Below are 15,140 nucleotides of genomic sequence, written 5' to 3'. Positions count from 1 at the left end.
AAGCAATCCCTGAAAGATCTTCTGGAAATACCTCAGGAGAAACGCTCCTAAGATTTTTAGATAATTTTGTTTGTTTATTGCCTCAACGACATTTCGAACCCTCTAAACAGAAAACCCTATTCAAGTAAGTCCGGTCGTTTGGCCGAACGCCATTTGACCGAATGCCATCTGGCCGACCTACGATCTTAAGAATTTAAAGTGTCCACAGAATTTAAAGTGATCATCAGAAATATTTTCTTCTTTAAATCACAGACTATTCTTTCTAGTTTTACTACTTAAGGATTAGTTGGCGTTGAAACTACGAATGTTTTGTCAGAGATTATTCCATCTTTAACCCTTCAGGACGTGCGCCGTTGTAAAAAGTACAACACTACCAACAAACCTCGCTCATCGTATACAGCGCGAGCGCGGTGCAGTTTCAGCTGCTTGATGGCGCGCGTTCTCAAAGGTTAAGTTATATTGACATAGATTCACCATTCCTTTTTCGGCCAAACGGCATTCGGCCAAATGACTCGGAACCCTAGAGTGAAAAGCTTTTAAAAAAACTTATTTCACGTATTAGAAGAGACATTGAGCGAATATTTGAATACTTTTTATTTCTGCTAACTTTTCAAAAGATTTTTTTGGCAAAACTCTGAAACAACTTTTGCTGAAAGTTCATAGAGCGAAAGAATTTCCATAACTTATTATTAGCGGAAATTTCAATAGAAACTATTGATGAAATATAAACGGATATTCACATGGATATTCATGATGAGTTTCTAATGGAACTTCTGACTTTATTTCTAATAGAGTTTTTATAGTGAAGATGTCAAAAAATCTTTAGTAAAAATACCGATTTTTGCCGATTTCAACACATCATTTTTTAAAATCTCCAATTACTTTTAAATTTGTTGAGATTTCCCACAATTCATAAAACATGAACAATAGGGTGGCCCACACTTATATGAAAAACAAAAATTTCTTAAAATGCCAAGTCTTACCTCCTGAATCGGTTGTTTTGGACTCCCAGAAGCTACGTTCAAAATTTGAGCAAAACCGATTAAGCCTAAGGGGGCGCTCAGGGGGCGCTCAAAGTGTTTGAAGTTTGTATGGGAAAACGTGGTCAAGTGTATCCAGAAATCTTAAGTTTCCGATTTTTGTCGCTAGGTGGCGCTGTAAGCGCTAAATGATAAAACCCTTTGGTATTATTGTAAGTGACTATATACCAAAAACACTTTGTCGAAGACCGCAAAGTGATCCGACGCCTGTGAAAAAGTTATAATTTAGGCAAAGTGAGGCGAAGTATTGAGATTTCGTTATTGATAGTATTCCTTTACATGTACTTGAAAAACAACCATAATATCTCACCCTACTTTACCTATATATTTTTTTCAACAGGCGTCGTATCACTTTACGGTCTTCGACAAACTTGTTTGGCATCTACAATAATACCAATGGATGTTCTCATTAAACGCTTACAGTGCCACCTAGCGTCAAAAATCGTTAACTTAAAATTTCTGCATACATTTTTCCACGTTTTCCCATACAAACTTCAAGCACTTTGAGCGCCCCCTTACTCGATTTTGCTCAAATTTTGAACGTAGCTTCTGGGAGTCCAAAGCAACCGATTCAGGAGGTAAGACTTGGCATTGAAAAAAAAATGTTTTTCATATAAGTGTGGGGCACCCTAATAAACATTCAGAAGAAAATTTTTGACTCTTCATTCTACATGGTTTTAGGTTTCTCCCAGAATGCAAAGAGAGAGTGATTCCGAGTGATTCATAGAAAATCTGTGGGATTTGTGGTTAACTATTGTTTTCAACTGAACAATACATACTGAGTTTTTGGAGGAAATTTGGAATTCCATAAGTAGCTGGAGGGATAGTTGCAATATTTCCAATACGAACCACAACAGTACCAGTAATCTGAAGCTTTTATGTTTTACATTTGTATATGTGAAGTAAGATTTTTTGGGGCCCTAAAATGCGGGGGCCTGGGGCTATGACCTTTCTAGCCTTTTCCTCAAACTGGTCCTGTATGAAACCCATATACAAGAACGTTCCGTTTTTGTCACTATCCGATCTCGTCAGCATATTATCCCGTTTTTGTCAGCACTGTAAGTTTTTTTTTTCTAACTTTTTCCCTCGAATACTATAGTTATTTATATGTTTACTTTAATCTTGAGGCAATGCATACATTTTCTTCGCTTAAAACTATCTAATTCGATTTGGTAAAATAAAATATTTTGCATGAGTCGTTAATTTAGATGTTAATTGACCAAATTACCTTTTGATTGCAAAAAAAAAAAAATATTTCCATGCTTAATGGCTGGCAGTCAAAAAAGCCCAAAATCGCATATTTTGCCCTAGGAATTGAGGCAAAGCTCAAAATTCTGACGTGCTGGAGCAAATCTGAGCCCGGATTCGGATTCAGCGGCCCAAAATCTGTCAGAGACACATTAGTTTGCTCTTGAGACAAAAAAATGTTGCGCTGTGTTTTCCAAAAACCGTTCAGTCAGAGTGGACTAAGTACAATCAATTACTTAGCAATTTCTCGGTTTCAAGCTTTATTTGACATTTTTTTTTCGCGATCAATCCAGAGCGATGCTGTGATGAATAGTTATTAAGATTTATGGCAAAAATTCAAGAACATTTGTTGAAAACATCAAAACTTATAGAGTTTCAAAATTTAAAGTCGTGTTTCTAGGAATTAAGTGAAAGACACAACGCTGACTAAACGCTGACCAAATGTGGAGTCACAAAAATGTGGCGAAAACATCTTGTCGGTGTCAGCTAATAAACTTTGTAACCAAGTCTGTTCTCTTACCTCATTTTTTTTTTCTCTTCCAGCCTCTACGAAGACGTCCCGCGGGTGTTCCTACCGGTGCTCTGGTTCGAGCAGCACGTCACCATGAAGCCGGAGTTCACCGGTGAAATAGCCCAGGCCCTCAGCATCCCAACGACGGCCCGCATCTGTGGAATCGTGATGCTCGTTCTCGGGGCCATTATGGTCGCATGGACCCCGATCGAACGGCTCATGTTCCGTGGTCGGCGACGGGACATTGTCACCGATGCCACCGGGACCGAGAAGGTTCTTCTTCAGCAGAATCTAGCCAAAACCGCGATCCTGGTGCCGGAGAAGGAGAAGGAAGCGGTCGGAGAGAAGTTGTCCACCATCGTTGAGGCACATCCGTTGATCGAAAGCAAGGCGGTTCGACTGGGGGCTGAGAATGGGACCACCAAGACGTGAGATTGAGCCCGCAGCCGTTGTAAAATTGTACCGGAAAAGAAAGACTTTCTCCTCCGCCAGCTTTCGGAGAGGGGCGGACGGAACAATCCAGTTCTCTGAACATACCGATTAAGTGTAATGCATGTGTGACCCCACTAGAAATCGAAAATAATAATCCATTGACTACTTACGGAGGAGCATCATCGTCATCAGTCATTGGCTAGGTTCTAGGATCCACCATACCAAATTGTAATCCTACTACAGGACATACATAGATTTCTTGTTTAGATTTAGGGTCGCCAAATGAGGTAGCCGCGCTGTTCCAAAAAAAAAAAATCTTCCTAGGGTTAAGGCCAAACTATGTAAGAATAGCAGTTAGAGTAGGTGATCTCACCGAACAAAGTGCCAGAGATTTACGAACCTTCATACAAATACAACAATACAAAGAAGCATCCGTATCAACGAAGAGTTAATAGACCTAGTGGACCACTTTCTCCAAGGGAGAATCACTTCCTACTTTGTTTTTGTATGCAACGAGCGTGATTTAACGAGCTGGGAGGGGTTCCATTTTTTGACATTTTTACGCAAAGAACCGATATTCCAATTATAGGGTATACACGCAACAAAAAAGACCTAACCGTTTTTTGATAATAGGGGAAACGGTATAAAAGACATTGTTATATGTATGGAGTTGTTATCTTTACTAAAAATGGAAACCATTGATTGATTGCAATAAAACAGAAATTAAACAATAAAAATGAAGTTGATAACTAAAACCAGCATAGTTTGTAATCCGAAAGGTCATGAGTGATGTGAAAAAAGGCGACGCAAGGTCACAGTTAATGTATAACTTTTTTTTAAAGGATTTATTCCATTTCTACCTATTTTGTCCACCAAGGCAGGGGTTTTTAGATCGTGCACCATGGTGCATCTAGTACATCGTGGAGTATTGACAAGTGAACCGTGGCACTTCAATAATTATTCTGCCTTGACTTCAAAGTTCATTATCTGTATGATGAAAAATCAATCTGTAACGTTCCGTCCCGTTACGCTAAGCAAACGGCTTAAGCGCCACCTTCCAAGTAGAAGGACCGTTCACTCTTCTCAATTACCCGGCAAGGAGACCTCCCTCTCAGGGCAGGTCAACCTAGTTCTTAAGAAACGAAGCCGCACTCAACAACCCAAACGTCAGACAACTAATCAGAACCAACTCAAATTCTCAAAAAAAACTTACCGAAACCGATTCAATATTCCTAAATTAGCCAATGGGGGAAATGCTTATCACTAAAAGAACCCAACACCAACCTTAAATCTAGAAATTCAACAAATTTGTGACGTATTAAAAAAAATGGAGTACCCTAACTAATCTAGAAGTAAGTTTTATTCAGATTCAATTTAAACGAAGTTAATTAAAAAAAATATATATATTCAAATTCATCGAGTTCAAATCGATTGCCTTTAATTAAACTATTTAATTCTACTGCAAATTAAGGCAAACCTAACTCCTAACTGTGACGTCACGTTTTCGAAAGAAACTTCAAGAGCAAATTTTCGTTTCGTTTTGTCAGATCTGACCTCTTTACGCGACGATCCCTCGGCGGTCGTCCCACGTGGTCTTACGATTGGTTGTTGCGCACTTCAGTACTCACCGACTGGTCCAAACTTACACCAACGGCCGGTTCCACCATACGACTCGCGCGTCGGCGTCGGTTCCGGGGTATAGGCGTCCTCTTGCAGTGGAGTGTTGAGCTTCCAATTGGGATGTCAGCTCACGCCGCACGTCTTATTGGCGGACGAGTCGTCGTCACACGAAAAATGCTACCGTGGTAGGCAATGTTGCACAGCAGTGGCGGTGACGGTTTGGTGGGTCAAAACTCACAGCCTATCGGTGATGGTCGGTGGTAGTCCTCGCTGGATCTGAGGGATGATTGTCCACCCCAGACTAGCCGCCCACGTTGGTTGGGCAAGGAGGGCCTATTCAACGTGGATTCTCACTTAAATTTGCTCACTTTCAATCAAATTAGGCTTACCTGAATTTGTATTAGCCAAAACTCAATTAATCAGGCACTTTTTTCACCGATTCTAAATTCTCGATCAATTCAAATATTCTACACGAAAACACAGAAACATCACATTAGCACACGAAATTTAATTTTAAAACTCCCGATAACTTACTTCGAGTTTAGTTTGAACAATGAAAAACTAATTCAAATTGATTTAATGTAACTTTGATTAACTTTCAAAGCACTCCGACAAATGTCGATCTGCACTCCACAAAGCACTCCACTATTCTGAAGTAATAATCGCGATCCAGATTCAAAATAGGGTTGAGCACATTTAGATGAACGCAATTTCCCACCCGAATGCATACAAAAAGTCGTGCATTCTATTGTTTCTTTTGGTTGACTAATTTGGGAATTTTCATATGCAACTCTGGCGCAATTTAGTTACAGCGACGAGAGAGGTTCTGATTATTTCTCTAAGACGCAATAGATTTGAAATAATGAAATGTCGCCTAGTTACTCAACTCAAATACAAGATGGCGCATTATTGGGTTTGTGCTTTGGCTAAACTTCATATGCTGTCAGTTTTGTACATTCATGACGAACACTAGTATATGTATAACAGAAACAGACAGTAACTTATGAATGAAACGAAAAACACATATAGGTTTCTAAATGACGTTACAAATCGAATGAATGAATGTATGAAGGGGCTCCCGGAGGCGAGGATTTTTTTTACAAAATCTTATGGATTTACAAAGGACTCCAGCAAGAACTCTACCAGTTTTTTCGAGGAATGATCCAATTCTCGATGGAAATATCATAATGTTTTTCTTAAGAATTTGTTATGGATATTCACAGCACTAAATATCCTACAAGAAATATAAAAGCTTCAAGAACTTCTAAAAATATTAGAAGCACTCCAACTAGTATTATTGTGTAGGACCTGAGAAGGGATCTACCAATGATCTAGAAAACAGTTCGCCTGAAATTCTTTGGAAAACGTGGTAATGATTTTACAGGAAACTAATTTCAATCTTATGAGTTGGCCAGAAGTTCTGGTGAAAATGTACTAAATTCCTTGTCAGAAAAATGCTTTCAAGGGGCTTGTTGATGTTTTTAGTAGGGTAGGTAATCAAAATTTGAACCAAATTGCGGCTTTCTGAAGCAGTGCAAATTTTAAGTGATTTTTTCTCCCACATGGAAATAATTAACTACGGCAAAATCGTATGTACATGAAAGCCACGGGTATAAGCTTTCTGTTAAATGGTAATAAGTTTGTTTTTGCACCGAATTTCATTGAAATAATTGATTTTTCATCAACAATGATTTTAATCTTAATTTGAACCATCGTAATCATAATTTGAACCAATTTAAATCTTAATTTGAACTACTGGCGGCAGCAGCTCGAGCAACTCACAACACAGCCAATTCCATGCTAAACAATGAAAAATCACATGAATCTACTAATTCTCATACCCATTTTTCATTAGGCAGTGGAATCTCAACTAAGAATGTTCGAAATTCTTTAGGAATTTGGAAACTAAATTTGGATTTTTTCATCCCCCAAGAGTAAACAAAGCAACCACTAGCGCAATCTACAGGCCAACACTAGAAGCTCACCCCCGTTTACTAGTTCAAATTTAGATTACAAATGGTTCAACTTAAGATAACATTCTCCAAGTAAGAATCACTTAAATTTGATATTTTTATGACAAATTATGCGGAATATTATTCGGTTGGTCGATTCTACGATAAATAAGCTTTCATTTGACGTGTTCACATATTGCGTATGATACAATGCATGAGCTGTACGAGTGCACCGAAAACGTGCTTTCTCTTGGGGGAAATGGGTGAAATCACAGTGATTTTTCAATTGCCTGTTTTCCATGACAAAGACGCTTTTTTCAATGCTTTTAAAGTCCATGTTATCAGGTTAAATTACGGAAAGCTGTTTAACATCTTTTTCGGGACAATATTTGCCTGAAAAGTACGTCGTTTTAATGAATTTTGAAATGGTTCAAATTAAGATTACAATTTGACTAGTTCAAAGTTTGATTTCTTAGCCTATGATTTCGTCAGTTTCTTTTTTTAACAGATTGTGAAGTCGGCTAAACAAAATTCATCAGATAAGTAATGTAACTGAGAGGTGCTCATCTTGCTTGGGTGGCAATCTTGCCCCGTCCTACCTTACTGCTTGTCAAGTAAAAATTTCAACAGAATTATTTGTTTTTCATAACAAAAGTACAATTTTTGTTTACCTTACGCGAGAGGTGCGAACGTATGAAAACAGGGGTATCAATGAGAACTATTCCCACAAGAAATTTGCTATAGATTTTAGAGAGATTCCTTGAGGACGTTTACAAGGAAACGTAGGGTCTGGTACCATTTAGGCAGGTGTTCTTATTTTGGGCACTTGCCGCTATAACTAAGTAAATTTCATACCAATTGATTTGACTTTTTGTATAGGATTAGATACTGTATGTATCTCACCGTGTTCCAAAATAAGCAATCTTCTTAATAAATATAAATGCAGTGGCATACGTGGGATCGCGCATAACTCACAAACGGATCCCTGGAAAAACTCCTGGAAGAATCCCTAAAGAAACTTCTAAGGAATCCCTGAAGGAATTTCTGGAGGAATTTTAGATGGAACTCTTACACTTCTACATGAATGACATAAATTCCTGACGAAAATTCTGGACGAATTCCTAATGCATCTATTTGAGGCCTAATTTCTTCTGAAAGAGTCTCTGAAGGGACTTCTGTTGGGAAAGCTGAGGGAACTTCTGAAGGAATCCTCGAGGCTTCCAGAAATTCTGGGGAACCTGAAGTCCTGAAGAACCCTGAAAGAATTTGTGGAGCAATCCCTGAAAGAGTTACCATACTGCAGGAATCCTCGAAGGAACTCCTGGATTAATCCCTGAAGAAATTCTTGATGAAACTCCTAGAGAAATCCGCAAACGAACTCCTGAACGAATCATGGAAAAATCTCCATAAGGCATTCCGAAGAAATTTCAGGATAGACCACAGATGGAACTCCACGAGAAATTTCTGGAAGAATTCCTAGAGCAACCCTTGAACTCTTGTGGAAATTGTTGAAAGAACTTATGAAGAAGATTTTCAAAAGAAATCCATGATAAACCTCCTAGAGGCATCCCTGCCTCTATACCTTAGGAGGTATATTTGAAGCACCTTCTGTTGGAATGCCCGCAGAAACTCCAAGACTAATCCCTGAAGAAACTGCTGTAGGAACCTCCGAAAGAATTTTCTGTAACAATCTCTTAAAAAAATAGTCGGCTAACTCCCTTAGAAAGCAATTGAATATCTTGCAAAGTTACTAATGCTTGTGACTGTACTTTGCTTTTCTGGTGGCAAAAACATTAACGAAAGCATTGTTAGTTGAGAAAATCACAATTTTCAATCGTCTATAAAAAAAAAATGCAATTTGGACACCGAATACCGCCTACCCCCGTTGATTTGACCGCGTATAATCTGAGCACTTTTTAATTTGACATGAGCATGAGCATTGGTGACCGTACACTTCGTAATTGCTACTCCGTGATTGATCTGAACTGGCGAAGTTGCGCAGAGAATCAACAGGCATGCGGCTTAGGATTTGACACCATCCTCAATATACACGTTTCGAGAGCTTGAACTTTAGTAGGTTTATGAATGTTAGTTCGACAACTCTTGCTAGTAGAGGTTGTATGTACTACTGGACCCTCTGCAGTTGTCACGGCAAGGAATTGTGTTGGTAGGGGATTAATAGTTGCATAGATCAAGGATTCACTTTGGTAAGCGATGCGATCCATGCAACCGTACAGTATACACACAAATGTGTCACCTCACAATTTGGAAGAATTTTTTAAATGAAAATTTGTGGAATGAAAAAGATTTTGCGTCACCTCGCAATTGGGTGGACTGGTGAGGTTTCGTTCAAATATTACATAACGTTAAGGAAGGAGGGGGTCTGGCACTGCGTTACGCTTCATACAAAATTTCAAAATTTCCCATACAAATATTGTTAGGTGGGGAGGGAGGGGGTCTAAAATTTTCAACTATTTTTCATGAAACCAATATATTGATACAAAACTGTGTGCCTACACTAACAGTGACGGACCGCACAAACGCAGGCAAAATACTGACGCATAAATAATTACGGATCAAATCAGTGTGGCCGGCACCGTAAGGTGGCGGACTGTACAAAAACATGGGCGAATTTATTTAAAAAATACAAAATATTTGAAAAATTTGACCGACACTTGAAGTGACGAGCTTTACAGTTCTTATTGCATAAATATATGAAGGATGATTTATACTAATAGATGCGATTTACGTTTTTCAAAGAAAAACAAGGAACAAGCTCACCGATCATCAATCATTAACTTGAGCACCCGTCGACCTATCGCTAGAAACGATACGATCGTGCGACACTGTTTTTCGTCACTCGCATGCACAGCAACAAAGGAGCAACACAATCAAATTGAACAGAATGGGGACTCTGCATGGCCGAATCGATACAAATCCATGACCTGATAAGAACTGTGTTAGGTAGAAGTTTACATCACCGTGTTTTCTGGACATCCATACTGCCACATCTGGGATAAGCCGGTATGTCCACCTACCCTTCTCCGCGTTATTCCACTCTTGCTGCATTTAGCCAACGAGTCCGCTTTGATTGTCTTCCTCACGTTTGCAGTGGCTCTTCTCCGGTAACACTCTACATCCTCTGCCAGGGTGATGTGTATGGGAACCATCCCGGCGATAATGCAGACTGCTTCCGATGATATCGTCCTGTATGCGCTTACCACACGAATAGCCATGAGCCGGAACGTGCTCGAAAGTTTTGTTCGATTCCGCTTCAGTTTCAGCGCTGTAGCCCAGGCATTGGCGGAGCCAGCTTTTTCTTTTTTCTTACTCACTCTCCTAAACATATACGAGAAAGAGCGGGATGAAAGAGAAGGCAAGCTGCCCCCTCTTCTAACTTTTTCTTTCTCGTGCATGTTTAGGAGAGTGAGTAAGAGAAAAGAAAATGCTGGCTCCGCCAATGAGCCCAGGCCGGAACTCCGTATCTAAGTATCGAAGAGGATACTCCCGCCAGAAGACGTCTGCCGCTGCTGCTCGGTCCACCGATGTTCGCCATAATCCTGGATACAGCATTAACAACTTTCGCTGCCTTCTCACAGGCATAGTCGACGTGGCAGTTGAAATTCAATCGGTCATCTACCATCACGCCCAGGTGTTTTAACGCACGCTTTGACGGGATAACCTGTCCGCCGACGTTAATTTCGGCCCGTTGAACTGCTTCACAGTTGCTGACTAGCACTACCTCTGTCTGTTTCAGCAGTCTCAGCTCTCTTACGCAACGCTGTGTGCTCGCGGTCAGCTTCCAACACGGCATACCTGAGGCTCAATACCCTTTGCTTAATCTCAGTGTGCACGTTGTTACGGCATTTTACGTAGTCGTGCAGCTCGATGACCTTCCTGTTGAACTCCACCATTGACACCTTGTCCCTCGCAAGTTGTAGGCCTTCTTGAGTGGTGCTGCTGCTCGGTGTAGACCAAGGTTGTTGTAAGAAGATAGGTTGTCTGAGTTGATCATTTCATAGGCGAGCGACGCACGGGGGAGGGTGGTAGGGGAGGTAGGTTGTTGCTGTTGTTTGTTGTTGTTGCTGGGTGTTGTTTGTTGTCGTTGGAGTTGTTCGGTGTTGTTTAGTGTTGTTTGGTGGTATTTTTGCCTTTCTCGTACACTAAGTGTACTGGAAAGGCTATATGTTCACTCCAAAAATGACTTTTTGATAGAAGGCCCGGAGGGTCGAGTCACATATACCAATCAACTCAGCTCGACGAATTGAGGTGATGTATGTGTGTATATGTGTGTGTATGTGTGTGTGTATGTGTGTGTATGTGTGTGTGTATGTGTTTTTTTTTTATTCTAGGAGTCCAAAAATCTTCTAAAGACGCTGTGTGGGATTCGAATGTGCGCCTACCCACTAAAAACACTCTCCTAGTTCACCTCCACCTTAAATTCCCCTCCGGTACCACCATGCAGTATTTCTTCGGAGGGGAGGCGTTATGTGCCTTGTGCACCATCACCAATTTGTTATCCTAGTCTTTTTTATGCTATGCGCACCGCTTCGTTAGTATGCTGTTAATATTCTAGTATCGCCACTAAGCGATATACATGCTATTTTTCAAATTTGTTATTCTAATCGTTCTTAGCCGTTCGGCTCCGGTTAGCTTGTTATTGCTTAATGTGCCGCCATTGAGCGGTAAACTCTATGTTAGTACCACTTCCATCAAATTTGTTATTCAACAGCCACGCTGAGTTCATCGGCTCCTACTAATTTGCCCCGAGGACGTTGTCCTCCCGGTGCCGCCCGAGTGCCAATCAGCACTCGAGGTTTCCGCGCACGACTCGGATAGTCCCCGACGGTGGATATATCCTACCCGACGAAGAGTTTCCCGACACTGAAACTTCTCCCGCAACCGACTTCCCGGGCAGATGCCAAGGTCGGTCCTGCGATTCCGGTTGGAGACGGCTTCCGGTTCACAGGCGCCCTGACGACCATGCTCCGGTGCTTCTTCCCGATCGCTCTACTCTGACAGTCCCCGGCGGTGGATCTGTATTACTCCGACAGAGAAGTCCCCGACGAAAGACGTTCTCCCGTTACCGCCCGTGTGCCATTGAGCACAATGACTTCACGCGCACTACTCGGATACTCCCCGGCAGTGGATCTATCCTACTCCGACAGAGAGTTCCCCGACGTAGGAAGTTCTCCCGAATACCGACCGAGAGCCAGTAAGCTCCACACCTTAATTGCTCACGACACCGGTAGTCCCAGACGGCGGATCTACCACACGCGGACGGAACTACTACGCTTACCCCGGATTGTTTCTTCTATCGTTCATTTGCAGCTTTCGCCACTTCCGCTGGAGAAATTACATCATCTTCGTTACCGCGGAGTTCACCGCGTTCCAACAGGCTTCGTCGTGGTGTGTGTGTGTGTGTGTATGTGTGTGTGTATGTATGTGTGTATGTGTACAAAAAAACTCACATCACTTTTTGGCAGTAAACCTCAACCGATTTTAATGACCGACGGTTCATTCGACGCGGAATCTGGTCCCATTGTTTCCTATTGAAAATGGATCGGATCGGTTCAGCCGTTCCGGAGTTATGGACATTTAGGTGTTCCGGACCGGTACCCCTGGAAGGGGCCATACATGAAAATGCAACAAACCCATGCATGCGACCCATCAAACCACGGCATTTGCTATTATCTGATGAATGGTAAACAGGAAAATAGTCTCAGGCCATATCTGAACCGGAAGTGTTCCGGAACCGATTCTGGGTGTCCCGCTGGAAGTGGCCAAATATAAAATTGAACATAACCCATTTATGCGACACATCAAACACCGGCATTTTCGGTAGCCTGATGAGCGGTTTGCAAGAAAATTGTATAAGACCATATCTGAACCGGTTGGGTTTCGGAACCGGTTCCGGATGTCCAGCCGGAAGTGGCCAAATATAAAAAAGAACCAAACCCATGCATGCGACACATCAAACAGCGGCATTTTTGATAACCTGATGAATGTTTAGCAGGAAAACAGTATCAGACCATATCTGAACCGGTAGTGTTCCGGAACCGGTTCCAGGGGTCCCGACGGAAGTACAGGGGATACTCAAAATAACTGGGACAGGTACAATTTTCACTTTTAAAAAAATGTTCAACTAATTGTAACTTTTCGAAAACAGCATCATATATTCTCAAATTTTTACTGTAAGTTCAAAGTTATAAAGATTCTTGAAAAAGGTAAAATTATCTGATAGAAAACTTTGAGCTGTTATATCTCTGGGTTAAATGAACCGAATGAAATGAAATTTTGACCAATTATGACTTACATAATAAGCTATGAAAAACTTTTGACTTTAATTAAAATTCTAAACATGAAAGAAAATTATAACGGTTAGATTATTTTTCTAATAAAAAACCAAATTATCCAAAACTTCAACATCGTTTCAAAATTCAAGATGCAAATTATAGTTCATTTAAATTCCTTCTAAATGACTTATATTTAGATGTGTTTTGAAGGAAAGTAACAACATAGCCGAAAGTAATGGAATGCATATTAAAAATAGACCAATTTTCTAAAAAACGTAGGATAAATGAAATCGCTATAACTTTTTTCTTAATAATAATTTCAAATTAAGTCAAACGTTTTTCAAAGTACATTATATTAGTCATAAATGATCAAAAATTCATTGCATTTGGTTTGTTGAATCCGGAGATATAACGGCTCAAAGTTCCCGACTAGGCGAACATAACAAAGTTATATCATAATATGTTATTATGTTATACAGATTTTTTCTAACATAGGCAGTTATGATTTAGATGCAGGATGTTGTTAAAATAACAAAAATTCTAGTTAAAAATCATAAGGGTTCTAACAAAAGTGTATCAGAGTGTGTTACAAATACATCTAAAATATTTCAAGCCCTGTTCTAAGTTTTTGATAAAATATATCAAAATTATAATACAGTTTGATATTTTCAATTAGGGTAAAAATCAAATAGGGTAAAAACTATTTTTTACTCAATTTTGGGTAATTAGTTTAAGTGTGTTATTCTATTTTTAGAAAATAATAGGTCACATAAAAAAAACTTTTGAGTTCATTATAAAACTTATAAACATTGACGGGATTTGAACCACCAATCCTGCCATCGTAAATTTTCAGTCGCCCTTACCAATGAGGCTATCACAGCACTTGAAGTGAGGGACGAAAGAAGCTTTACTGGTTCTACGTATTGCCAGTTTCCCTATTCCCCCATCTCTTGTTTGTCAGTCGCAGGACAAAAATACACAGAGATTTGAATGCAAGATCAAACAATGAACCTCTCTCTCTTACCAACAGCGCTATCGCGGTGCGCAGACATGCGCACTGAAACACTAATAACAGTTCGCGTTCACGTGGCCCGTTGTCGGCTATTTCCAAGGAACAAAGAGGAAGAAGAAAAAGTTGCTAGTCGACTATTTATGATTGAGCTTCGTCATGGGGTGCATTTTGGCGGCGACAAAGATTCTTTCCGGACGGAGATGATTTTTATTTTATTTTTTGTTTTGTTCGCGCTGCGCTGCAAGAACGGTGATTATACACGTACCTATGTGAGCGAAAGTAAAATGTGGCTTTGTTTTAATTGATCACACTTATATCATATGCCGATATGACTACTTCTCCAGATGTTGTTTAGTTTTATTCTGTTTTAGATTATTTCTAGTAATGAAAAACGATATTTATGATATAATGTCAAACAATATATGGTAGAATAATAATAGATCGAAAGAAAAAAGTTATAATATAATAGTAGACAAATGCAATCATCAATTGAGCAGAATTGTTTGTATACATAGTTGACATTTTTATTGATTAGAATTATTTAGTAAGTACCACATTTGCTATCTCCACGCTCACTAACATTCATTACTTCATAATACATAGTCTGTTCGGTACTTTTTGACGTTATAATTAGAAGTTAGAATAGCAGCACTGTTAAAATGACATATAAATCCAACTAAGTTTACTCAATTTTGAGATTAAAAAAAACTCATGTGCAGATGTATCACTTTTTGAAGCTAATTTTTACTTAACCTATAAGAATTGGGAATCGTAGAAAAGTGATAGGATTTTGGCACCGTAACGGGACTGGGATATTGAAAGAAGGAAATAAATACTTAGATAAACATATCAATAGCTGTGATGCTATATTTACCCAAAAACTCAAATTTAAGCAATGAATAAAATAAAAAATAAGGAAGAGTCTGATGAAATTTCTAGTAGTTGCAATGCCTTTAATTTTTACTTCATAATATGGAACAGTAGTCAATAAACCAAAGAAGGTAATGGTTATATCTGCGATAAATTTTC

At 39.7% G+C, this 15,140-nt stretch overlaps 1 protein-coding gene across 8 annotated transcripts in view; it reads left to right on the top strand.

The window, feature by feature from the left end:
• The window catches only part of LOC109419246 (protein peste), an 81,516-nt gene extending 77,530 nt beyond the window's left edge, over positions 1-3,986 (top strand). For all 8 annotated transcript variants that reach the window (XM_062859314.1, XM_062859315.1, XM_062859309.1 and 5 more), the window contains one exon: positions 2,832-3,986. In XM_062859314.1, coding sequence (XP_062715298.1) covers positions 2,832-3,231 — 400 coding nt within the window. In that variant the 3' untranslated portion in view covers positions 3,232-3,986. The remainder of the gene's footprint in view (positions 1-2,831) is intronic.
• The last annotated feature ends 11,154 nt before the right edge of the window (positions 3,987-15,140 follow it).

Source organism: Aedes albopictus, chromosome 3 (assembly GCF_035046485.1).
Source record: "Aedes albopictus strain Foshan chromosome 3, AalbF5, whole genome shotgun sequence".
NCBI lineage: Eukaryota > Metazoa > Arthropoda > Insecta > Diptera > Culicidae > Aedes > Aedes albopictus.
Note: the sequence above shows the minus strand (reverse complement) of the source record. Positions and strands in the feature narration are given on the sequence as shown.